Source organism: Malaclemys terrapin, chromosome 5 (assembly GCF_027887155.1).
Source record: "Malaclemys terrapin pileata isolate rMalTer1 chromosome 5, rMalTer1.hap1, whole genome shotgun sequence".
In the NCBI taxonomy this organism is placed as follows: domain Eukaryota; kingdom Metazoa; phylum Chordata; order Testudines; family Emydidae; genus Malaclemys; species Malaclemys terrapin.
In genome coordinates, this window is record NC_071509.1 from 26,127,594 (window position 1) to 26,154,276 (window position 26,683).

Sequence of the window (26,683 nt, forward strand, 5' to 3'; positions counted from 1 at the left end):
TTCATGCTGCCAAAGCTGAGTGTTATGAATTTTCCAGAACCTGATTAGAACATTGCATTCCAATTCTCCTGTATGAGGTCTCTCTGGGATTTTCAGATTCTTGTTTTCACTCAGTCCTTTCTCTGCATGAGCTGTTATCCTGGATTTCAAACTACAGGTTTTTCTATTGCACTGTCGCCAAGCAACAGCTTGACGTGTAGGAGATTAAAATCTCTCTGGGAGTTTGAAATCAAATGGAGTGTGATGTTGTCAGCAGGTCACTCAAAATGCCCTCAAAGAAAAAGCTTTAACACACACATGCACGCACACACTCTAAACTAAGTGGGCCTAGTAATTTGCAGCTAAATACTACCATTTCACTCCAAAACAAAACTATTGGTATTTCTGGTTTTAGGTGGCTACTCAACATGATCTCCAAACTGCATATGTAAGACTTCTGATAAATAATACCAACACACCATCTGCATCCAATGTCACAGATCTCATTCTGCTGGACAATATTACTGGCCTCCATGTTCAAGGAACCAGTGGTAATAAGACTACAGATGGGTTCCAGATATATAGGAGAGGATTCCTGCAAGGTAAGTAATTAAGCAGTGACTCTGCTTTTCAATATGTGAAGACAGTTTTTGTGACAAGAAAACTTCAAATTAGGATATTTAATTGTTTATTCTGGTGACTTAGGTTAAAACAAAAGCACCCTTTAACAGTTAATATATCTTAATTCCAGGAAGGTTTGTTTTCAACTCTGCAATTGTAATATTCTTTCAACTCAGAGGAGTGAGTCAGGCCAAATTTATCTCCAAGCTTGGAGCTGTCTGATGTCAGTGGATGCAGAATTGGACCCTTCAGTTGTGTAACACTTAGCTCCTTCAAAACCTGACACAAGTAAAGAATGTTTCTGTATTACTTTAATTCCAATGGAAAGATTTTTTTAAAAAACAAAATCCTGGATAATCAGTATCAAAACAAATCTGATTTGGATAATTTCTTTATCCAAGCTGAAAGTCATGCAGACGGTAACCAAATAACTTACTCAGTAAAAAGTGAAATTAGATGTTTAAAAATTCTCTCAAAATAATCTAAGACTCTTATCCTGCCATTGGGTCTGCTTGGGCATAAGGGTTCACCTGCTTGGAAATGACTGTGGAATTTGGACCTAAAGCGTTGTCTGCAATATAGATAAGGGAGATTTTAGATCTATATAGAGTTCAACCCACAAACAAAAGTAAATCTTTATAACCATAAATGAAACCAAAATACAAGCCCTCTCTAGCCTTGGTTTCAACCCCCTATCTAAACACTTGGTGTGGAGCCCTGTCCTCCTGCAGGAAATCTCCTTTTTCTGATACCCAGTAGCTGTTCTTATATCCCTTATTTCCCTGTGTGAGGGGAAAGGAAGGAAGCCAGAATTAACTTCTTTCTTCCTGGGGTCATGATATTGGCCCTGCACCCTCTTGAAGTACATCTTCAGAGCTGTTAAATTATGATTACTTTTTTCAAGTAAATAACCAATGGCATGATAGCTAAAAACTGAATACTTTCCAAATAGTAAAATTAGTCCATATGGGGCTTTAGCATGGTAGGAAGTTAATAACTAGAGCCCATTTCTGATAATGGAGGCTCGGTTGGTGGCACAGATCGTGGGGTTGGGTATTGAACCTGTTGGCAGCGAGTTACTGGCTTTCAACCCAGAGATTCTTTAGAAAGAATTACCCCCCGAGAAAAGAAACTTGACTTACATTATTGAATTGGCAAACAAAGCTGGAACAATTGTCACATCTGGCACAGCTTCCATTAAAGCTGGAATTGAATTTTGCTTTCCATGCCAATGGAAGGTGTTTCCATCATTATGAAGAAATCTAAACTACGATGGCAAAACAAGAACAAAGCTCATTTGGTTGTAACTCTCATTCATTGATATGTTAGCCCCCAGCTCAGCCCTAAACTGATCTCCAGTGATGGGCACAAAGATTGTGCCTGATGGTACTTAGAGATGTGTCTGCAGATAGCATGTGTTATACACAGTCACTTCATTGCTTGGAGGTGTTCTAAGTTAAAATTCCATTTCTGCTTCAGTGAAGTCAGTGACAAAACCTTTTGGCTTCAGTACACTGCAGATGTATGCGGTGGGGAGAAGGTTTGCCTTCCTTTGAAGCATCAGAGATTGGCCACAGCTGGAGATTGGACCCCAGACAGGATGGACCAGTGCTGTGAGGTGGTACAGAGAATGCTCTTTCTTAAATGCCCGGTTGGTGTGTCTTGCCCATATATTCAGGGCCAAACTGGTTACCAGATTTTGGGTCAGGAAGTAATTTCCCCCCAGGTAATATTGGCAAGGATCTTGATGGGGGTTCGTGTTCCACTGCAGGATGGGGTGCTGGTCACCTGCTAGGATTGACTAGGCATATCTTGCCTAATCAATTCTTTGCCATGTAGGGGCCTCGGGCATTGGTGGTACCATCGTCCCTCTTGTTCTCTGCTCGTGGCACACAACAGTTCAGTCTCCTGCTGACTGAAATGCTTTGGTCTAACTAGATTGATTGGGCTTAAAATTAAGGTATCTGTGTGAAGGTTAATGTCCTGTGTTTATATAGGAGGTCAGACTAGATGATCTAATGGTGCCTTCTGGCCTTTAAGTCCATGAAAGTATAAAACGGGAGCAGGATGAATCCCAGAATCAACTACAAGCCTATACAGGAGACCACTCTTATTAGTTACCTCTCATTTCAAGAGACCATCTCAAAGTATTCCTCCCCCAAGTAACGAGTACAGTTCTTCTCCACTTTTATTAAGACCATCTCCATCAAGCAAATATTTACTGGTGTCTTGAATGCTCACTTAATACAGATTTCATTGCAGTTATGTCACAAAACGTACTGGGCCTGATTTGCTACTGTAGGGACAGAGCAGGGGGTGAACTATGCATGTGTACACCCTGTAACTGCAGGGACAACTAAACATGTGTTGGTGGCGGGTGTGTGTGGGGTTGGAGGGAGGAGGGGTTTATCTTATTGGAAAATGGAGGCTGTGGTACTGCTGCTGGCCTTCCCCACAGATTCCTTCTAGGGAAGGAAACTCCAAGGTCCAGCCACGTCTCCATTGGAGCCTCACCAGTAGAGGCTGCCTGGGAGAGAGAATGAACTTTCTCCTATCCCCTTCTGCCCTGCTTTCGCCCATTTTGCACACTGCGTTTGGTGGCTATGCCACTCATACTTCTAGTGAAGTGAGGATTGCAAGTGGCTTATGCCGCTGCATCCATGTTCTAAGTCTATCTGCTGATGCAGACTCACAGCTTGGATTCTATAAGTGGAACCTAAAATGCTATTTCAATCTATTATTTATGTTGAGCCTGATTTTCAGAGGTGCCGAACACCTGCAGCTTCCATTGTCTTCAAGTGTGTGGTCAGCACTTCAGAAAATCAAGCCCATTATTTTCCTATAAAACTCCAAGGATGTGTAACTCTACTGGGTTCTATTCAAGTCTTTTGTATTTACCAATTTAATAAAGAAAATAAAGACATGACTCTGTAATACACTCATCCACATTTAGTTTACACACTGATTTTTCTCTTATAACAGTTGGAGAATACTACTCAATCAACTACATTGCATTTCTTGATGCAAAAGAAACCTGGGATGGCAGAGCCTTGACACTGCCTGCTAAATTGACCTTCAACAGTTCATCACTGGTATTTCATTTTCAGTTTTATTTTATCCTTTATAATTTATGTACACACACTATGGGAATACTGGAATCTGCTCTTGGCTGCCTAAATGATGAGGTCAGCGCATAGTGATACAAGCTTTTAGACACTATTCTCTGAGTGACTGTGATGAATCTGTAAATACATGAGTATTATACATTAATGATGGGAGTGACTTATGGCACTGGGCCTCTCAAGTTCAATAGATGAAAGAAATTAGAGCTCTATTATTTGTGTATTAGCCTATAATTTTCTCCCTATATTTGGGACCTCTCTCCATTTTATCTGTGCATTCAGAAAATAGCAAAGTTTCATCCATTTGTTTTATGAGTATGTTATAATGTAACCTGAATGTGTGAATGTTCACGCTTGAACTCCTTGTTGTCTCCTAGGAATTGAAAGTTGTGCCATATACCGGTGGAAATGTAATTTTCTTTTTCTTTATAATATGGTCTCAGCTTTTCCCTGGTGGCTTTGCTTTCTTAATTGTGGGCATTCTTAATGTACTTGTTCATTTGTGGCCAATTCTTTTACCGTGTCTTTGTATATATGTAAACAAATATATATTAAAATCCCTTTTATGTAAAGACCAATTGACCATCTTAGTAAGAATGATTTATGACAATTCTTTAAATGGCTCTTTTCATTCAGCATTTAATGACTAATTGGAACAGCCATAGTTAAAAAGAAAAGTCAACCATTAATTGTTGGGGGCTAGGAAACTACTTCTCCTATAAACAGGTTTTTCCAGCATTGCCTTTTATGGGGTTTTTGCACCTCCCTCTGAAACATTGGGTATGGTCCACTGTCAGAGAATAGGTGGACCACTACACTGTTTTGATAGTGCAATTTTTGTATGATCTGAAGATGAGTTGTCTGTGCGCGTTTTCCTAAGGGCTAAGGTCATGCATGAAAGGAGTGAGGTATTGAGACGCATTACGTCACAGCACCTAGAAAATCACTGTGATTCACAAAGCCTGAGTTAGTTGCCCAGGCTCCCAATACAATGAATAGGGAGACACAAGCGCCTTAGACAGTGATCCACAAACACCAGTATGCCAGGCAGGGAGCCACCTAAGCTAGGCAATGGGAGATGCTGACCAGTGGTGTGTGCACTAAGCCTCACCACTCTCACAGAGTTAGGCACCTAAGTCTGGGTTGCAGGGAGGTGCCTATCTCTACCAGCAATTCTCTGCTGTGAACCCTTTCCTGTATTTAGGTACCTATGCTGTTTTAGCAAGAAGCTGGAGATAGGGGTTGGGGAGGAGGACCTCCTGCATAACTTTTAGCCCAGTGGTTAGAGTTCTCACCTGAGATGTGGGAGACCCCCAGTTCAAGGCTCCTCCTCCACCTGAGGGAAAGAAGGGATTTGAACAGTATTTTGCCACCTCTCAGGTGAGGTATGAGGGAGGGCCTCCTCTTTCGCCTCTTCCCCCCAAACCCCACTCCACTGTTTTTTTATGAACTCGTCTGAGCGACCTGATCTGGTATGTGTGTTTAGAGGATGCTTACTGGATTGGGTCCCACACACAACTTAGGTGGCCAAATGCCTATCATCCCCTGGTTTGTGAATTGCTCTGGGACTTAGGTGGGAGATAGACCTCTGGACGCCTAGAGGGAGGTAATAGCCTTTACGCTCAGAGGCAGGAACATAGGTGCCTAGGGAACTTTTACTGCAATAACGTTAGATGACAAACAAGTTCAAACACCTACAGGGTTCAGTGGGAGTTCCGTGCATTGCTATGGTCGCAAAACTGGGAGTTAGGTATCTAACTCCTTTGTGCATCCAGGCCTAACTGTATTTCCTGTCATCTTGGTTTAGAAGTTGCTTGGGGTTGAGTTTTCTGAGAAGTTTGAAGACTTAGGGCCATATCACATGGGCATAGACAAGTGGGGCTTAGAGGTCTTTAGTGCCCTCCCTTCCTCCCGCCCCTCTCCTACCCCCCCCCAAATATTAGGGATTTCATTAATAAATAAAGGAAATACTGAGTTTGGAACAGAAGATCATTTTTCACTTTATTAAAAGTGGATTAATTTAGTCATGGTATAAAACTATTAAATCATGGTATTAAAGCCTTATCTGGTCCTCCCCCAATCAAAAATGTCTATGTCCCTTTACTGCCTCTAGCCCCCTGGAAAGGGACTGGAGGCCCAGGAAACTCCCCATGGTTATCTCCCATTGCCAACTATTCCTCTTTTAAGGGAGAAAGGAGTTTGCTGAAGGGGAAGGGGGCACACTAAGGAAGTAGATTGAACGGCATCCAAAATCAGGATTCACAAGAGAAGAAACTCCAACTCCGCAGTAAGTTTATCCCTCTAATTCTGCCTGGCTTTGTGGCACCATGGTCCCTTTGAGGTATTTCCTGATATTAATTAGACCAGTGATTCTCAACCAGGAGTCCGGGGGCCACAAGCAAGTTGCAGAGGGTCCGCCAAGCAGGGCCAGCATTAGACTCACTGGGGCCCAGGGTAGAAAGCCAAAGCTCCACTGCATGGGGCTGAAGCCCAGGGCCTAGAGCTCCGCCACCCGGGACTGAAGCTGAAACCTGAGCAATATAGCGTCACAGGAGCTCCTGTGGCATGGGGCGCCAGGCAATTGCCCTACGTGCTACCCCCTAACACAGATCCAGGTTGTAAAAGATTTGACGAAGGAAAGATGAACCAAAGCTAACGCAATTCAAGACAAAGAACGGAACAGTCTTACAGAAGAAAGGGACATCATCAATAGGTGGACAAATGACTGCTCTGATCTATATAACCATCAGGCAAATGGAGATCTTAGTGTCTTAGACAGCCCAGATTCAACAGAGGAGGATGACTTTCCAATACTACGTGAAGAAGTGGAGACAGCTGTGAAATCACTCAAGAATGGAAAGGCTACAGGTATTGACAATATCCTAGCCGAATCAATGAAATTCAGAGGAGAAATAGTAATAGATGTACTCACCAAGCTCTGGCAGTCTGGTGAGTGGCCCTCCATGTGGACACAGTCACTAGTCATCACTCTGCCAAAGAAAGGCAACCTGCAATTGTGTCGAAATTACCAGATCATAAGTTTAATTTGCCATTCCAGCAAAGTGATGTTGAAAGTCATATTGAACAGATTGAGGCCACAAGCAGACTGTAGTGAAGTGAAGACTCACTGGTGTGGCGACTCCTGCTGGTCACCTGGGAATTAGCTCTTTTCCAGCGTACAAAGCGCCCTCTGCAGGCCAATGTCTCGCCTGCTGCTGGCCCCATGTCCTTCCCGGACCCCAGTGCCCTTTACCTCGGGGTTCTGCCCCAGCAGTACTCCCATGCTCTGAGTCTCCCTTCCCAGGTGAACCCCCAACCCTCTAAACCCACCTTGCCTCAGTGGCTACTGCCAGTCATCATTTAGCCCCCGCTCACTGGGGTAAATTGCAGTCTGTAGTGGCCACTCCTCATTGGCAAGGGGTTTGGACCTGCTGCCTTTGCCTATTCCCAGGCTGTATCCCTGCAGCCCCAGTACATCTGTGGGCCTTCAACAAGGCCTGCAGCCTGGGGTTTTACCAGGCTGGAGCTTCCCAGCTCCCTTGCCCTATTCCCCAGCACTGCTCCAGGTACCTTCAGGTAACTCCAGGGCCGGAGAGAGACTCCTCTGCCTCCTGGCCCCACAGCCCTTTTATCAGGGCCAGCTTGGCCCTGATTGAGCTGGCCACAGCTGTGGCTGCTTCCCCAATCAGCTTAGCTTGGCTGCTTTTAACTCCTGCCTATTGGAGTGGGGCAGCCGCCCCATTACACAGACAATATCATTGTTGAAGGACAGGCTGGCTTTCATGCTGGAAGAAGTACCACAGAACAGATTTTCAACTTTCGTGTTCTATGTGAGAATTACTTTTAACACCAGCAGGACATCTACCACGTCTTTGTTGACTTCAAGAAGGCGTTTGACAAAGTATATCATGAAGCTCTCTGGGCAACCATGAAGAAGTCCAATGTTGGTCATAAGTTTATTCTTACCATTAAACAACTGTATGCCAAGGCCAGCAGTGCAGTTCTCGTCAATGGCACAATAGGAAAGTGGTTTCACACCACTGTTGGAGTCCTGAAAGGCTGCCTTCTTTCGCCCACACTGTTCAACATCTACTTGGAGTGCATAATGACTGATACCCTAGAAGATCATACATGCACGGTCAGCATTGGGGGGGCAAATAATCTCAAATCTTCGGTTCTCTGATGACATTGATGGCCTGGCAGGCAGCGAAGATGAACTTGCCAACCTTGTGAAACGATTGGATGAAACCTCCATAAAATATGGCATGGAAATCAGTGCAGAGAAAACCAAGCTGATGACAAACAAATGTGATGGGATCAGCTCACAGAGTGGTTTCAGAGTAGCAGCCGTGTTAGTCTGTATCCGCAAAAAGAACAAGAGTACTTGTGGCACCTTAGAGACTAACAAATTTATTTGAGCATAAGCTTTCGTGGGCTACGGCCCACTTCTTCGGATGCATAGAATGGAACATATATTGAGGAGATATATATACATACACATACAGAGAGCATGAAAGGTGGGAGTTGTCTTACCAACTCTGAGAGGCCAATTAAGTAAGAGAAAAAAACTTTTGAAGTGATAATCAAGATAGCCCAGTACAGACAGTTTGATAAGAAGTGTGAGAATACTTACATGGGGAGATAGATACAATGTTTGTAATGGCTCAGCCATTCCCAGTCTCTAAACAAGCCTAAAGTGATTGTATCTAGTTTGCATATCAATTCCAGCTCAGCAGTTTCTCATTGGAGTCTGTTTTTGAAGCTTTTCTGTTGCAAAATTGCCAGCTTCAAAAACTCCTGGGTTTTTTTGCGGATACAGACTTACACGGCTGCCACTCTGAAATACTTCAACCACATCACTAATGAAGAGGTCGGCAACATCATAACCCAATGCACTGGGTCATATGAAGACCTCCTGATGACCGTGAAGAAATGCAAGCTGAAGTGGTACGGCCATGTAACAAGATCATCTGGCCTATCCAAGATCATCCTCCAAGGGACAGTACAGGGGAAGAGGAGAAGAGGTCGATAGAAGAAGAGGTGGATTGACAACATAAAAGGGTGGACACAAATGGACTTCGCGGAGACTCAAGCACTGACACACAATTGTCAGGGGTGGAGACAGTTGGTTAATTGCTCATCAGTGATGGTGCCTCAATGACCAATGCGGTTATGGGAGTGATAATGATGAACAACGAAGGTCCTGGCTTTTTTATGCATAAAACTGGTTATTGTGGCTCAGGTGGGCTGTGGAATTTTTATAGTATGTTGGGAGTGAAGGGGCGAGGCTCAGGAAAAAAACAGTTGAGAACCCCTGAATTAGACCAGTTGAAAGAAAAGGAGTCAAAGGGGACTGGCAGTTTGTCAAAGATGTAATACTAGAGGCTTAACATCAAGCTATTCCAATGCAGAGGAAAGATAAGAACCACCACAGGAAGCCAGTGTGGCTGCACAAGTAGCTTTTTAGCCATCTAAAAACCAAAAAGGATAATGTAGGAAATGGGAGGGGCATGTCATTAAGGAAGTATACATGGGAATAGTGCAAGCATGTAGGGACAAAATCTGGAAAGCCAAGGCAAAGAATGAGTTACAGCTGGCAAGAAATGTTAGAGACAACAAGAAGGGATTCTTCAAATATATCAGACAAAAAAGAAAGATCAGTGATAGGTCAAAGGAGAAGGTGAGCTGGTAATGGAAGATGATAGGAAGGCAGAGCTTCACAATGCCTACTTTGCTTCAGTCTTCTCACAAAAAATAACATGTGACCAGACAACTAACAAAGTTACCATAGACAATAAAGGGGAAGGAATGCAGATCGGGATAAGTAAAGAACTCAGATTTTCTGATCCATTTGAATTCAGGTCAGTGGGGCCTAATGCTATTCACCAGAGGGTGCTGAAGGTATTAGCTGAAAAAATCTCAGTGCCACTAGCAATAATATTTACAAACTCATGGATGACAGGAGAAGTCCTGGAAGACTGGAGAAAGGCTAACATAGTGACCATCTTTAAAAAGGGGGGAAAGGAGGAGCCAGGAAACTATAGACCAGTTGGCCTAACCTTGATACCTGGAAAGCTACTAGAGCAATGTATAAAACATTCAATTTGCAAATATCTAGGGGATGAAGGGGTGATCACTAGCAGCCAGCATGGATTTACTAAGAACAGCTTGATTTCCTTCTTTGACAGGGAAACTAGCTTGGTGGATAGGGCAATATATCTGGACTTAGTCCCACAAGACATTCTGATAAGTAAGCTGGAGAAATGCAGGCTCAGTGGAAGTACCATTAGGTGGTTACATAATTGATTAAATAACAGCAAATAAAGCGTAACTATTAATGGAATTATGTCAGATTGGAAGGTGGTCTCAAACGAGGTTCCACAGGGATCTGTTCTGGATCTGGTGTTATTTAACATCTTTATTAATGACCTGGATGTAGGAATAGAGAGCAAACTGATGAAATGTATAGATGACACAAACCTGGGGAGCGTTGCAGACAATTTGGAGGATAGAGCTAAAATTCAAAGAGATTTTGATAAATTGGAGAACTGGGCTATAGGCAACAAAATGAAATTCAACAAAGACAAACGTAAGATGCTACACTTAGGAAAAAAAAGCCAAATGCACAAAAATAGAATGGGGAATAACTGGCTTGTCAGTATGTGGGAGTTGTGGTGGATCACAACCTCAACATGAGTCAACAATGTGATGCTGTTGCAAAAAAAGCAAATGCGATTTTGGGTTGTATTAACAGAGGCATAGCATGCAAGTCACGGGAGGTGATAGTAGTGCTCTGCTTGGCACTGGTTAGGCCTCAGCTGGAGTACTGTGTCCAATTTTTGTCACCAGTGTATAGAAAGGATGTAGAGAAAATGGAAAGGATCCAGAGGCGAGTGACAAAGATGATCAAAGGGATGGAATGCAAGCCATGTGAGCAAAGGCTGAAGGAACTGGGTATGTTTAGTTTGGAAAAGGGGAGATTAAGGGAGGGGATGTGATAGCAGTCTTCAAACACTTGAAAGACTGCCATGAAGAAGATAGAGAAGTTGTTCTCTCTTGCCACAGAGGGCAGGACAAGAGGCAGTGGGTTCAAACTATAGCATAGCAGATTTAGATTAAAGCTCAGGAAAAATTCCTAACTGTAAGAAAAAGTAGGACAACGCAACAAACTGCCTCAGATGGTTTATACACAACAAATCCTGAATCTTAGCAGGGGGTTAGACTAGATGACCCTTGTGGTCCCTTCTAGCCCCATGATTCTACTGTGGTGTCTTTAGGAGCCATGCTGCTTTTGGGTTCACCTTCACTCTTCCAGGCCGAAGTTAATGCTATGAGGAGCACCATTAACTTCTGTGGGGCCGTACAGTTAGGAGGGGAGTATGCCCCACAGAACAGCTGCTTCCCTGCCTGTTAGCAGTAGATAAGTATGTTGCATTTTTCTATTAGACTTTTGTAGTTATAAGTGATGATAATAATTAATAAAAACATTTTCCTCTGAGTTGTGTGTGAAGGAAGCTTCTGTACAGTAGTTGGACAGCATGCTAGTTTTATATATTAGATTAAGCTTGTTTTATAATATTGAGATACTTTTCTATATCTTTTCCAGAACAAAACACAGCATAGTTTGACTGCATCATTCACCATAACAGCAGAGGAAAAGACTAAGGTAACACTGAATCATAGATAACTGACTATATGTGGTACTTCTAAGGATTCTTCTGTGTTCTATTTTGGGTAGTAAAAAAGAGCTTTCTGGGTGCCAAATAGTGACTCTCTTACTTAAAAAATAGTCCCATTGAAGTCAGTTACAGGAATTTAAATTAAAGAACTACTTGTGTGAATAAGGTCATCACAATTTGGCCTTTGGTTTGTTTGGCCAATGCTGATTACTGTGACTTGCAAATGAGGTTTTTCCTTCTATTACCCAGACAGAGCAGGCAGAAGAGAGGCTTATATTTAAGCACCAGAATTCTTAATGTAGAAGCTCTGTGGCTTTATGCTATATTCAGATCCAGTTTTCCAAATGGAAGGTCTGTGCAACCCCAGAGAATGGCAATGAGCATTCTAACTTGCTGCTGGGCATATCCAGCATGAATTGGGCTTTTTGTTTCCAGTGCTCATTCCAGAAGGGTGCAAGTTCTCTTACATCTACTGAGGAGTGGCACTACACACTATGCTGATTCAAATACCCGTGCTGGGGGACTGGATGGGTAAAAATTCAGCAGAAGAGGAATAGTTTAATTTCCATCCTGCTCTTTGACCAGTCATCCCTCCAATATGTATTTCTGTCCTTTACTAATGAAATATGTGGCTTCTAATGGTTCAAATAAGCCAGCAGAATAACATTGATTTCAGCAAGCAGTGCTGTTTGTCCCTCATTTTTCCATTAGAGAACTTCTCCCTGCATCTATTGCTTCCCTTGCTAGAGTAATTTCTTCACCTAAACTCATTCTCTGTCTTCCCCATCCCCTCCCCCTTTTTGTTACTCACGCAGGCTATTTCATTGTAGGGAATCTTTATTAAGTAGTGGTGGCCAGAGTGGTGGGAATGCTGATCGCTTGCACTCAGGCAAAAGAAAATCGTTTATTTCTCCCCAAAGCTATGTTGCCATGGCTGTGTCATTTAAAGTCTAAAGGTCATATTGATAGGACAATTGCAGAACAAGTGGAAATGGAGAGGAAATATTGCAGATGCAGAAAGCAGCAGCATTTGTGCAGTGTTTGAGTAAACAGGAACTGGCATTCCACTGTGAAGGTGAAGTTATGGAATCTTCAAGAAAAGTGAGAATTAAAGGGCTACTGTACAAGTTTGATCTTTTCTTTTCTGTTATATGATTTGTAAGGGGAAGGGAATTACTAGCAAATACTCCACTGTCTCGGATTTCTCAAAGCCAAAGGAATAACAATATGTCCAGGTTACTTTCAAAATTGAAATTGTTTCTTCTGCCACCAGTAAGTGTTGGCTTGACCTGTGAGCTGATTTCATATTTTTACATAATCAAGAAAAGTTTCAGGGCAGATAAAATATTTTATAGATTCGGAGTGAAAAGCACCCAAGTCCCATTTTCAAAAGGGACTGAGGAGCCTAAGGGCTTGTCAAAACAGGGACACCCAGGAAGGTTAATACAAATTAACTAAAGGTGTGAATTTAATGTGCATTAGTTAAACTGTATTAAACCCCTGTATGTATGCTCTTACTCAGAATTAAAATGGCCTTAGTTCAGTTTAGTTTAATTCTCAAAGTTTACAGGACTACATAATGCAAACTAGGTATCATTTAATTCACTCCCACAGGGACTACTCTGCAGGGCAGTTATAGCACAGCGCAGCACACTAGTGTGTGCTCCAGTTCACACCCCATTGCTCCAAACTGCGGGGCCATGTAGACAAACCCATAGGCTCCTAAGCGGCCACGTTTCTTTTGAAACTTTTGAATGCTCAAAAGTTCCAGAATTAGGGTTCTCTGAACATTGCTTGAAAAAGGAGGTTAGAGTAAAATGTTGAATAGCTGCTCCTTAAGTGAGCACCATCTACCCTGCGCACTGAATGAGGCTGAGATCCTGTGGGGAAAATAATATGTAACCATATAATTAAGCCCTGTATAAATAATGCATACAGGCAAGGGGACCAAATAAAGGTTGCACAGTCAACCTTAATTCTGGCATTTCCTAGCTTTTGAGTGCTTGACTTTGCAATTTAAATAATGTTCTTTTAATGTAATGTTTTGTATGTAATATAATTTTGGCTGCTTTTAAGATGATCAGTGTTTTGTCCTATTGAAAAAGTAAGTTAATAAGATGGTTTTCTTTTGCTCTTCATTTGCTCCCCTTTTCCCATCTATTTTATTCCTACCCTAATGCTTACTGATAGAACAGAAGTAGAAAGAATTAGGAGATGGATCACAAAAATGATTAGAGGCTTAGAAAGACTGCTGTATATGGAGAACGTGTGTATGTTGGAACTGTTTTAGTTTAGAGATGGGACAGCTAAATGGGCCATGAGAGATGTAACCAGAATAATGATTGGTATATTAGAAGAGGTAAAGTGGGTAGGGTAATATCTCTTACTGGACCAGCTTCTGTTGGTGGAAGAGACAAGCTTTCAAGCTCCACAGACCTCTTCTTCAGGTCATGGATGTAAATCAGGAGCTCTTATTTTCCTTTTCTCATAATACAAGAACAAGGGATATTCAATTAAATTGAAAGACAAAGAATTTAAAATTTATAATGTGGTATTTTTCCCATAGTGCATTATTAAGGTGGGGGATTCAGTGCCACTGAATAAGAGCTTAGAAGTTTTTGAAAAAACAGACATTTAAATGGATAACAACAGTATTCACAGTTACGTTAGAGAGAGCCTTTTAAAAATTTAGTTTCTAAGCTCTCATGCTAAAGGACATTACTCATTCATTAACTGACAAGTTAAGAAAAACATTCTTTATGGGTAGCTTATAAATTTGTCTGAAGCAGCTGTTACTGGCCATAGTGTGAGACAAGGTGCTGGACTGCTGGTCTGATTCAGTGTTGCAATTCCCACAGAATATTACTTTAACTTCAAACTTCTGTACTACTTTTTTCTATCTCTGGCCTGATTCTTAGACCTCAATGAGATCTGCAAAACAGGCAATATTTGAACAAAACCAGTTCAACCATTTTTTTGAGATATACATGCACAGCATTTCTCATTAGATAGAACTTAAGAGGAAAAGTATGTTGTATATTCTGTTGTTTAAAAATACATTTATAGAGCTCAAAAAGGCTGAATGGATTTTGTTTTCCACATACAATATTTCCTTCTGGGCTGAGACCAAGCATGAAACATTTCAGAAAAAATTGGATTTGTGTGAGAAAATTATGAGTAGTGGAAAAAAAGAGAGGTGGGTTGTAGTTCATCCTTTACAACAGCTGTCACTAATGCTCCCGGTCTAGTTTCTTATATGCAAGACTGCCCAAATACAAGTGCATGCAATATCTGTGAAGGCAATGGTTTTATATATATGGGCAATAATTTGACCTTTAGCACAGAGTGCTAAAGAATTAATTCTGTATTTATGACAGTACCATGTTTTAAGTTAGTCCCAAAGAACTGTCAACCCTCAAATGGTCTGATTGCTTACTTGGTTGACATGCCACTCTTTAAAGTTTTACAAACCTTGTGCATTTTCTCTTCTGCTTCACTGGAGAAAAATGCTTGGTTGCCTATAACAAGTTAGTTCCATGGCCTAGAAAAAAATGTGAGTGCTGTTTGAGTGGCATGTAGATGCCTTGCAGCTCTGCTCATTAGGGCTGTGAAAACTACTTGCCTCTGTTTCTGGCTGAATGTTTTTAATGCTAAGTGAGAAGCTGTTTAAATAGCAAAAAGTGCACACAAAAAGTTCTCCTGTTATGTGCATCCCATGGTGTGCATAATAATAAATACTGTGCACACCTATGGCCTGACTTTCCATCATTGTCAGCACCTTACAGCTTCCATTCAGGTTAATGGGAGTGAAACATCTCTGAAAATCAGATCAATAATGACTTCTGGAAGTTCACACCATGAATCAGTGGCAGGAGTAAGAGAGAGAGAGAGAGCATAAAATAAACCTTAGTTAAGCAATTGCTTAACTTATTACCCATACCACCTTTCTTAGGATTCTCTGAATTTCTGTTGCTTAATGGTGGATGGTGACTTTGTTTTAATGTTTTGACTAAGGCCATGTCTACGCTACCAATTTTGGTTGCCGCTGTAGTTAGTATATCTCTTGTGCGCTTGCATACTTGTCTCCTTGCGTCGGTGCTGTGAGTACTCACCAAGAGTTCTGATATTGATGCACAGTGCAATGCACCATGGGTAGATATCCCAGTATCCCAGCCCACTTTTGGGAAGCTTTGGAAATCCATGGTGGGGCCACAAGAAGGTGACTGGGAGCAAGGGGTCAACTTCCCAGCGTGCAACTGTCTCCACCCCATAAAATATCATCTATATTCCATATTTTTTTCAAAATCACATGAATTCACATGGCCTGCTTCGCTATCTGCCATCTCTGGCAGAAACATAGACCCTGAACGGCTCTGCACTATTGTCATAAGCGTTGCAAGCACAGGACGCGCTAGCCTCCAGTATTTGCAGAGCTCTAAGAATAACTGAATCATCAGAGCACATGATTTGTTGCAGGACAGATTTCTGTGGGACATAGTGAGAACCAATTCATGGTTGTTGGTGGCATTCATGGAACAGCTGCAGACAGTGCAGCGCCACTTCTGGGCCTGAGAAACGAGCCCTGACCAATGGGATTGCATTGTAATGCAGGTTTGGGATGATGAGTAGTGGCTGCGGAACTTTGGGATGCACACGGCCACATTCCTGGATCTGCATGCTGAGCTTGCCCCAACCCTCCAGCGCAGGGACACCAGAATGGGAGCTGTACTGACAGTGGAGAAGCAAGTGGAGATCACACTGTGGAAACTTGCAACGCTAGATTGCTACCTGTCAGTGGGAAATGAGTTTGGAGTTGGAAAATCCATTGTGGGAGCAATTGTCATGCAAGTGTGCAGGGCCATTTATCGCCTCCTGCTACGCAGGATGTGATTCTTGGCAATGTGCTGGACATAGTGGATGGATATGCAACAATGGGGTTTCTGAACTGCCATGGAGCAATAGATGGCGCACGCATCTCTATTTTAGCACCAGACCACCTTGCCACAGAGTACATCAACAGAGAGGCTACTTTTCTGTGGTTATGCAAGCACTGGTGGATCACCGGAAGTGCTTCACAAATTTAGTGTGGGTCGGTCAGGGAAGGTGCATGACACTCACACCTTTAAGGACAGAGGACTTTTCAGAAAGCTACAAGCCGGGACTTTTTTTCCTGACTTCCTGATTACCACTGGCAATGTTGAAATGCCAATAGTCATCCTGGGGGACCCAGCCTACCCCTTGCTCCTGTGTATTGTGTAGCCGTACGTTGGCCAACTTGACAGAAGTAAGGAAAGATTCAACTACCATCTCAGCAAGTGCAGAATGACGGTGGAATGTGGTATTGAATAGATTGAAGGGATCCTGGCATTGTTTATTCACAAGATTGGATCTCAGTGAGAAAATTATCCCAATGGTTATGGCTGCCTCCTGTGGCCTGCATAATAGGGGGAAAAAGCAAAGAGAGAAAAGTTGCTGCTGGGGTGGAGGGCAGAGATAGGCTCTGAGTTTGAACAGTGTGACACCAGGGTTATTAGCAGAACTCAATGAAGTGTGCAACGCAGAGCAATATTGCTCAAAGAGGCTTGGAAGGAGCTCTTTAACAGTGAGCTTCAGTAACACTTTGTTGTGTACTGTGCTCTACCTGGCCCTGCAGTTTTGGCGCCTGTTAAGAATTGTATGGTGCTTGATGTACATTTATGAATATAACACTGTCAGTGCATCTATTAATTTTGCAGTGCTTGCTGTACATTTATTACTATTACACTGTATTTGTCATTGAGCCTATGACTTATGTCACACTGTACAGTAATAAGTAAGTGGAGGCTTTAGGAATTGCTAGGCACCCTGCAGCATTTGTTGTGAACTAATAAAGATGAATTATGTTCCAAATAATGGAATTTTATTCAGTAACAACATCATTTGCAAAGAAAAATCTGTGCAATATAAAAGAAAATACATTTAAAACTTAATAAAGTAATAGAACTTTTCAAGAGGAAAGAACATTTATGACCATTTTAGCTACACATGGCTAGCATGGCTTTCACAGCTCAGCGTATGTGGAGCTGCCATTGTCCTTAATGTCCCCCCGAGGTGGAGTAGAAGGAGTAGAGATATGGCTGGTGATACCACGTGGAATGTTGAGTGGAGTGTGAAGGGAGGTGCTACTATAGAGATGTCCATAGACTGCAAAGGGATTGTTGAACATGTAGGTCCACAGGGGCTGCAGAATCTGTGTTTGCTGCTGGAGAAGGCCCATTATATCCTGGTGCATCTCCCTCTCCTTTTCCGGCTGTGACTCCTGGGCCTTTCTTCTCTCCACTCTGTCCTTCTCCAGGCTGTCTGCAGTGTTCACCCTCCAGGCCCTCTATTCATGATCTGACACAGCACTGGCTTGCAGGACCTCACTGAACATGTCATCCCGAGTCCACTTGTTTCTTCTCCTTATCTGGTGCAGGCATTCCACAGGTGTGGAAGGGGAACCCTCAAGGCTGCAACAGGGGCAGCTGCAGATAAAACACGGAGGTACCATTGTCAGTATAGTCACAACAGAAAGCAAAAGTTAAGATTCAGAACTCTCTTCGCTTGCTTCTCAAAACAAGACACACTCATTGGCACTTCTGCATGATTGTGCATGGCACCTGTCAAGGCCGAATCCCCACTCTGTCACTTTGAGTACTGAAGATGGGGGCCCACAAGGATTTTAAAAATTAATACTTGCCACTCCAGGTTTGTATTCAACTCCCAAGGTTACAAATTTTCTCTGACCTTGGCTTGGTAAACGCTGCCACCATCCAAATGCAAAAAAACCCGCTTGGATCCAGGAAGGAGCACTTGGGAATTTCTCCCTGTGGGGTACCCTCAAGCCCTTTCACCCCGGGGAAGAGCTGAGAAAAAAAACAAAGGAAATTAGCTGTTGTTACCAGCTAATCAAACAACATGCACAAACCTCTTAGGACACCAAAAATCCAATCCTGTTCTTACAAAAGGTAAATTTTATTAAAAACAAAAAGGAAGAAAATACATCTGGAACTTAGGCTTTTGCTAGATTTTAAAAGAGCAATTCTAAAAATTAAGCACCCAAAATAGCTTTCTTGGGGGTTATCTTAAAGGTTACAAGCAAACAAAAATATCTGGAGTTAGCACAGAGGAGTCCACAAGCCTTAAAAAATAAACAGAAATAAACCTAATCGCGTCTTCCTAAACATTCCTAATTTACTTACATATTTGGGTTGTTAAAAGTACACCTCTACCCCAATATAACGCGACCCGATATAACATGAATTCGAATATAACGCGGTAAAGCAGTGCTCCGGGGGGGCGGAGCTGCGCACTCCAGCAGATCAAAGCAAGTTGGATATAACGCGGTTTCACCTATAACGCGGTAAGATTTTTTGGCTCCCGAGGACAGCATTATATCGGGGTAGAGGTGTAGTTCTAGATATGATCTGATGGTTTTCATATCTGGTTCAAACTTGACACAGCATTCCTGCTACCCATCTCTTCAACTCAGAGAGAACAACAGACAAAAGGAAAGTTTCTTTCCCAATTTTAAAAGTTCTAGCCTTCCCATTGGCTCTTTTTGATCAGGTGCCCCCCCTTTTTTTTCTTTACCTGGGGGACTTTTTAACCCTTTACAGGTAAAGCAAGTAGAAAACAGCTATCAAGAGGGATTTTACAGCTAACTGGCTGGCTGGGTGTCCATCAAAGGGAGCTACCCTCCCCCCCACACTTCATTTATTACAGCACCAATCACAGCACCAGCCATGGTGAGTATGGCTCTCCAGAGGTAGGAAATGAGGAGAGAATCACTCAGTTGCATGAAACTGAGTATAAGGCAGTTGTACTGAATACTGGCACCATTTCCAGAGGCAGGGGTGATTTTAGCTGATATCTCACTCTTGAGGGTAACAAAGGCAGAAAAAGCACAGCTGCTGCTGCTGGTGTCCTGGGCCCATATGCTGTTAGCCTCTGTACTGCAGTGGTGCCTGTCAGATTTATCACTGAGACCCCCTCCATTCGCATGTCTGCTGTTGTCTTCTTCCTTCATCTCCTCATTGTCCTCACTGTTCAGGCCACGGGCCTGTGGCTTGGGCTCCTCGGAAGTATCCACAGTCATGGTGAGGTCTTTGCCAAGTATGGTATGCAGCTCTTTGTAAAAGGGACAGGTCTGCGGCTCGGCACCAGATTGACTGGCCTTCTGGTACGCCAGTTGAGGTTCCTTCGCTTTCATGCAGCACTGCTGCTGGTCCCTGTTGTAGCCTTCTGCATCCCCTGTGCAGTCCACTTGTAGATGTCGATGTTTCCACGGCTGCTTCGAAGCTGTGCCTGCACAGCCTCTTCTCCCTATAGGCCCAGGAGATTCATTATCTTCTGTCTACTCCAAGCCCCAGAGCGTGTCACTGTCGTGGTCAGCCGGGCAGTGGAACACAACAGTGGAGAACTGCTAGGCGTGTTCACCAAGCTAGGCAATGCGGAAAAAGCATTTCAAAAATTCACAGGCCTTCCAGTCTACAGGATCCTGGTCTATAGGCCTATTAGGCACTAGTAAGTTCCAACCTGCCATGCAGTGACCTGCTAATAATTGTGAGAATAGAAGCTGAACTCTGACAGAGACGCCAGTCTTGGGATCTGATTGGCAGAATGCTGGGGGTCCTGATTGGTTCCCTGCTTCTATTTCAACCAAGTACAGGAATAGGAAGTTCCCCCTGCTTAGGGCTGCTTCCCTTGCAGTGCCTGCTCCTACTACCTGTTGCTGATCTCCTGGTAACGTGACCCTGCTTGCCTCCTGCTCTGATCACTAGGTCAGACTGCCCACGTCCCAGTCTGACAGGCAGTGGAGTTCACAATTGAGACCAGAGAGTTCAGTGTCGACATAGTGGGCCAGCTGCTGGAGGACTGTTAGGTTTGACATAGATAGCACAGTGTCTGCTTGTGCTGCGTCAACTTCAGTACTTCAACTATGGCTCAATGCTCAACCAGTGGTGTTACTATGTTGGCGTAACAGGGCGCTTATGTCAGTGGGAGACAAATTCATGTGTATGCAATGTTTGTTGTAGCCACGTTGGTCCTAGGATATTAGAGAGACGAGGTGAGTGAGATCATATCTTTTATTGGACCAATTTCTGTTGGTGAGAGAGACATGCTTTCAAGCGGTCTCTCTTGCGAACAGAAGTTGGTTCAATAAAAGATATTACTTCACCCATCTTGTCTCTCAAATGTATGTATAGACACATGCACAACTAGGATAATCCAAGGTGGCTTATGTTGATCAAACTTTGTAGTATAGACCAGGCCTCAGAGTCCCACAGAGTAAGGTCTCACTTTTGCCAATTGGCTATCAACTCTAGTGTTGCTAACACAACAGAGGAAAAACAATACAAAACTAGATCTCAAGACAGTTTGGTCAATTATTTATGTCAGCTCATCAAGTTCTGCTTCCCATGATATGTAGTAGACAACCCTGTTTTAACCTGCTTGCCCACAAACTATATTAGTCCTATGATCTGACCTGCACTCTTGACTGTCTAACACAAACTCCTACATTTATGACAAACTGTACAGACTGAATGCGGTTCAAGAAATTTGCACACTTGCTCTCATTTTATGTCTGTATACACCTAGAACTTGAAAGTCAGTATCAAACCATTAACTATGGTAGACACATGTACAGTGTTTCACAATCTCAGTTACCACTAACTTGTTCCATTTCAAAGCTATTTTACAACAATCTCAATTAGAACCTGTTACAAAACAGGGACACACATTGTAACTGTGTGACAATCTTTAAAGCACGTTCACAAGCACATACACTTCCTTAATGATTAGCCACCCAACTTCAAGAAGTGGTCAGCTGACTGATTGAGTTGCCACACAAGAGAAAATCTCTGTTACTTACCACTACGTCTTCGCTCAGCCATCAGTTTTCAGCTCAGTTATTATTCACAGCGGGAGCTGACACTGCAAACACAGGTTGAATGAAGCATGGACATGACTTTTCCCGCGTGCTAGAGGGCAACCTAAATTGCTGGAAAATAACAGGAGACAGTTAAAGGTGCCTACCTGAGATATATATTTGATGTTACCAGGAGAACTTCTAGAACTTCTCAGTCTTCTCTTTTCCAGGTGTCTTTGGCTTTCAGGTAGCAATATGCTGAAGGAGAGAGGCCACTTCATCCTATTTCTACTGGGTGGTCCAACTTTGTTCCTCTTCTTGGAGGTGCTAGTGTGGACCAATTATATGGTGACACATGCTTCTTTTGAAGAGTTGAAAGGTTCCATGAAAATGAGTTGTCTGCTCTCACTATCCGATCAGAGAACAAGATATCATCTTTTGAGTTCTTATGACTGGGGCTTGAATCATCCAGTCTCTTTGTGCAACATATTTTGTTACACCAGCTTGTGTAAGACAAGTTAAGCCATAGCTGTTGATACAACCAACATGGGACATACCTTGAACATAGGCAGGTTTACTCTGGTCAGCTACTTACCTCCCCAAGTTGCTTTCCTTGGGCCCCTCTGCAGGGTGGGGGGAGGGAGGGGGAGGCCTGGTCTCCCTCCCTGATGGATAGGAACAGGAAGAAAGCCATGACTGCCCCTGGTGGGCAGAGCCGGGACACCCACGACTGCCCCGCTGGAAGCAAAGGGTCAGGATAGGAACCGGAAATATAATAGGCAGACCCTCCAGCTCAGTTGGGGCTGCTGGAGCTCGGACCCAATGATGACCGCTACAGCGCTAGAGTCCCGGAGGGACTGTCAGAGCTGCCAGGCACTGGGAACACCGAAGAGCTGTTGGGGCTGCCACTAGCTGTTTACCCCAGTGAGACAAACGATGATCCCAGAACCCGGGTATCCTCTGAATGGGAGTGTAGGAAGGAGCCCAGGGAAGCCAAATAGGGTTCGGCTGGGTTACTGACTGCAAGCTGGCCAGCGTGTTGCGGCCGGATTTCCCCGCTGACCCAGTGGTGGACCACTCCGCCACTATTAAGGTCCTGGGCTGGGATGCAGTGGAGTCAGGTGGGCCTGCGTTCCCCCTGCCACCCCACCCCTGGGAGTGGCAGCTTCCCCACCTTTAGGCCAAGAGGCTTGCATTAGTCTGTCACCCGCTCAAACTCGGATGCTAGACAGTTTTGATGTCTGTCCCACCAGAGAAATGATCCCCTAGACCAGCGTTTCTCAAACTGGGTCCACGGACCCGTGGAGGTCCCCGAGGGTACTCCAGGGGGTCCGCGGGCCCTGCTGATCAACTCCTCCCCTCTCCCTTCCTCAACTCCTCCCCCTCCCTCCCAGTGCCCAGTTCCCACCGGGGAACAGCGGCCAGCACGTCCCTGTGGCCATGGGGTGAGAGTTTCTGAGCACCGACTCTGCAGCTCCCATTGGCAGGGAACATCAGCTAATGGGAGCTGCGGGGGAAGAGCCTGCGAGCAGGTTCAGTGCGCGGAGACCCCCGGCCCCCTGCCTAGGAGCTGCTGCCAGAGGGATGTGCTGTTCGCTTTACGGCTCCGCCTGAGGTAAGCGCCACCTCCCCCTCACCCTCTCCCACACTTCAGTCCCGTGCCCCTGCCCCAGCCCAGAGCCCACACCCAAACTCCCTCCCTCACCCACTCCCTCACCCCACCTTCTGCCCCAGCCCTGAGCCCTCTCCAGCACCCAAACTCCCTTCCACACCCAGACTTCCTCCCACACCCCCTCCCGCACCCAAACTTCCAGTCCAGAGCCTGTCCCAGTTAAAAAAGTTCATTTATTTCACTCTGATTAACTGTAATTTATACTATTTGGATTCAGTCTCTTATTTATGGCTTTTTTTCAGCACAGGTGTTTTTCACTAACTTGGTAGCGTAAGCATGCCTGATTGCAAATATTAACCTTAAATTAAAAGAAATCAATATGAACACAAGCCCATCTTTCCTTTACAGGATTACCCTTGACATTAAAGTTTACAATATTTTGCTCAAAGCTGTATCAGTTATCCGTCTAAAAGGAAGTTGATTATAACTTCATTTAATCATAATATGAGATTCCATCGAGTTCCCTGTTTTTCACTACTATATATACCAACATCATATAATGTCTTAATGTTTCATATGAGTTTATATATATTTTTGAATTCATTCATTCACAGACAGAGGGGACATCTCTCCAGCAGCACCAACAGTGCATTCTTGTGAAAGGTTGCAGAGACCTAGTTTCCTCAGACAGACTGAAGACATCTTCCCATTAGACCTTGAGCGTGGGGTGTGTTTTTTGCCCCCTCAGCCATTCCCCCTTTTTTTTCTAAGTAGCCTGGATGCCTGGGCAATTCCTAAATGATAACTCAGAACTTTGGGGCTTTAGTTAGTACACAGGGCTGATAATATCTCCAAGGAGTTTGTTTACTGTTTCTGACCTCTGATTCAGCAAGATACTTAAGCACATTCCTCACTTCAGACACATGAACAGTCCCATTGACTTAATTTGGATTTCTAACATGCTTAAAGTTAGGCATATGCTCAAGTATCTTGCTGACTTGAGGCCTTCCCCACTAGCAGCTAAATCGTGCTCATCTTTCTCATGTGAGTGGTCCCATTGACTGAGATTTGTTTTATTTAGATTTGTATTAACTTATACAAAAAATCACTTATTAAATACTCTAGCTGCCTTTGATAAAAGTTAGTTTTATTTTGATTAAAAATATTTTTATTAGCTAACTCCTAACCAAAAACCTATCCCCATACTCAGACTCCCAAAACAGTCTCCATCATACCCCTCCAACAGTCTAGGTAAATCGCTATGCTTCACAGCATGCCCAGAAGATTGACAAACTCAGTCTATTTCAGGTAGAGGGGTGTGGGGGAAGGTGGGCATAGGCTGGGGGCTTATACTCTATTGCAAATTCCCACTGTTTGAAGGAGAGAGATCTCCATCTTGACCATCTCTGCTGAGGACAACTGTAGCAGAGCGCAGAGTGAGCACTGTCCTGGCGTCATCATTGTCCTCACAGAGCAACCTAAGTAATTAGAGGACAGGAGATATTGACATCTGAGGAAATATTTTTTAAAAGATATAAGTATGTATAGGTTAGCTAAGTGACTATTCAAAGTGTGTGTGGAGTGGAGGGGATAGAAGTCTGCAGTTCTATGAAAGGCATAAGGGAGAGGGGTGGTTGGACATTATACAATAATGTTACAAATGAATATGATACAAATGAATGTTTGATATGCCAAAAAATGAAACTTTAATTAAACCCAGAAAAAGATTAGTGTGGGGTTTGGAGTAGGAATAATACCAGGAGGGGGTAAAGAGTGGTATTAATGTCAGCCTGTACTTTCTGGACATACTTTTTAGGAGTAGAAGATAATACAAAGGGACATAACTGGTAGTAATTGGCTGAAATTCAGAAGGGAGGAAATTTAAGATGAGAAAAAACTTCTAGATATTAAGATGTTAGTAATTTATTAGTGAAATGAGTAAATGACTGTTGGTTCTTTTTTCATTTAGTAATTTCAGGCATTGATGGGCATATGAAAGAATAGTAAAATTATTCATATAACTATTTCTCATTTTATACTAATTGATTTAAATGCACCAGGGATTTCATTATTGTAGAATAAATATGACTAAAAATAATACAGATTTTTGTCAATTAGATGAATTGACAGTCAAGAGCTTTTCTTATACAATACTGTGAATTGAGCCTTAGGACCCACTTTCTAAATCTCATAAAGTGGCAAATTAATGGCCTGTGTTAATGGTTCAAGTATCTTCTAAATACAAAGAAGCTACTAAATCTGAACTAGGGTAGACTATTTTAGGTTTGGGGGTGAGTCTTTCTTTAGTAAACTGGACCATAGTCCAGAAATATATTAAATATATTAAACAGTCAAAATGTGAGTTAGGTTTGCAGGATTTTGGCCCAAACCTGAATATAAGGTACTAAATTCTGCTCTTTTAGATTGACATAAATCCATTTGAAAACAAGTGCCAGATTTCATAAATGCTTCACACAAACAGAGTTGCCATTGACTTCATGGAGTGCTTTCACACTGAATGTACCATGCTTACCAGGCGACATGTTAAGAAATGGAATGCACCATGCTTAGAGATCACATGTTAGTTCTTTAAAAGTTGCGGCCATGACAAACGTGATTCTTGTGCAATGAAACATTATCACAATGGCTATATGTTACATTTAATCCAAAGATCTCAGAATTGAGTTGTATATTGCCATTCTCATGTGAGACATCATGCCCATTTTATAGAAACATAAAGTGAATTGAAAAGAGGTTAATTAAACCGTAACCCTAAGGATGTGATTGAAAGATATATTTGAAAAGGAAGGCAGTTTGGCTTGTGGTTCTTGACTCCTGGATTCCATTCCTGATTCTGGCACATGCAGTTAGCATAAGTGTGTGAGCAAATTGAGTAGCTTCGCCACTTATGAATAAAACACTCATCACAAACATATGCTGATTGAAACCTTTTTACCTCACTGATTATTCTGTTTAGGAGAAAATTTTCAAAAGTGGCCTCTAATTTCAGGTGCTCAGCTTCAGACTGGGTTTCAAAGTTGCTGAACATTCCCAGCTGCCATTAACTGGGAACTGTGAGTGCTTTGCACCTCTGAAAATTAGACAATAAGTATTTGGCCACTCAAAAGTTGCATTGCCTAATATTTAACTTAGGAGAGGTTCTGTAGCTTAGTTTATGCAGTTGGTGAGTCTAGATGATCATAATGGTCCCTTCTGGCCTTAAATTTTATGAAAAAATAAACCATTTTTGAAAATCTTAATAGAATTATTGTAATTATGTCTTACTACTTAGTAATTCCATATTCTTGTGAAGATTGTTAGAAGTAACGTACTGTACTGTTTACAGCTATAATCTGTGTCTGATTTTTGTGCATATGTAACTATGGGAAGAAATGTGGTTTACATATTACATTTTTTCAATTACAGATTTTGTACAGCCATGGCATCCATGCTTCAGGATTCTTCGTTGCTTTTGTTATTTCTCTTGTATTAACATGCGTTGCGTTTTTTGCTGTTTACCAAACTAGAAGATTAAAATGGAGTTTCCTTAATAAAAACCAGGTAAGTCATATTTTCTACAGTAAAACTTTATCTCATCTTCTCATAAATGGTATCTCGAAATGGTTTCCAGAATTAAGAAATGCAGTGACTAGCCTGAAATTCTGAAAAGTTGGCAGTGGAAAGATAAATTGAGATATTCAGTCGGAATCTCAGCTGATGTAAATCTGTATAGCTACATTGTGTTTGGCATGGTCAACCTTAGAGAGGGGAATCTAGG

At 42.8% G+C, this 26,683-nt stretch overlaps 1 protein-coding gene across 4 annotated transcripts in view; it reads left to right on the plus strand.

Annotated features, from left to right (window-relative positions):
• The window catches only part of EVC2 (EvC ciliary complex subunit 2), a 162,459-nt gene that overhangs the window by 21,056 nt on the left and 114,720 nt on the right, over window positions 1-26,683 (plus strand). For all 4 annotated transcript variants that reach the window (XM_054029013.1, XM_054029014.1, XM_054029015.1 and 1 more), the window contains exons 5-8: window positions 395-581; window positions 3,583-3,692; window positions 11,329-11,388; window positions 26,332-26,466. In XM_054029013.1, the coding sequence (XP_053884988.1) occupies window positions 395-581; window positions 3,583-3,692; window positions 11,329-11,388; window positions 26,332-26,466 (492 nt within the window). The remainder of the gene's footprint in view (window positions 1-394; window positions 582-3,582; window positions 3,693-11,328; window positions 11,389-26,331; window positions 26,467-26,683) is intronic.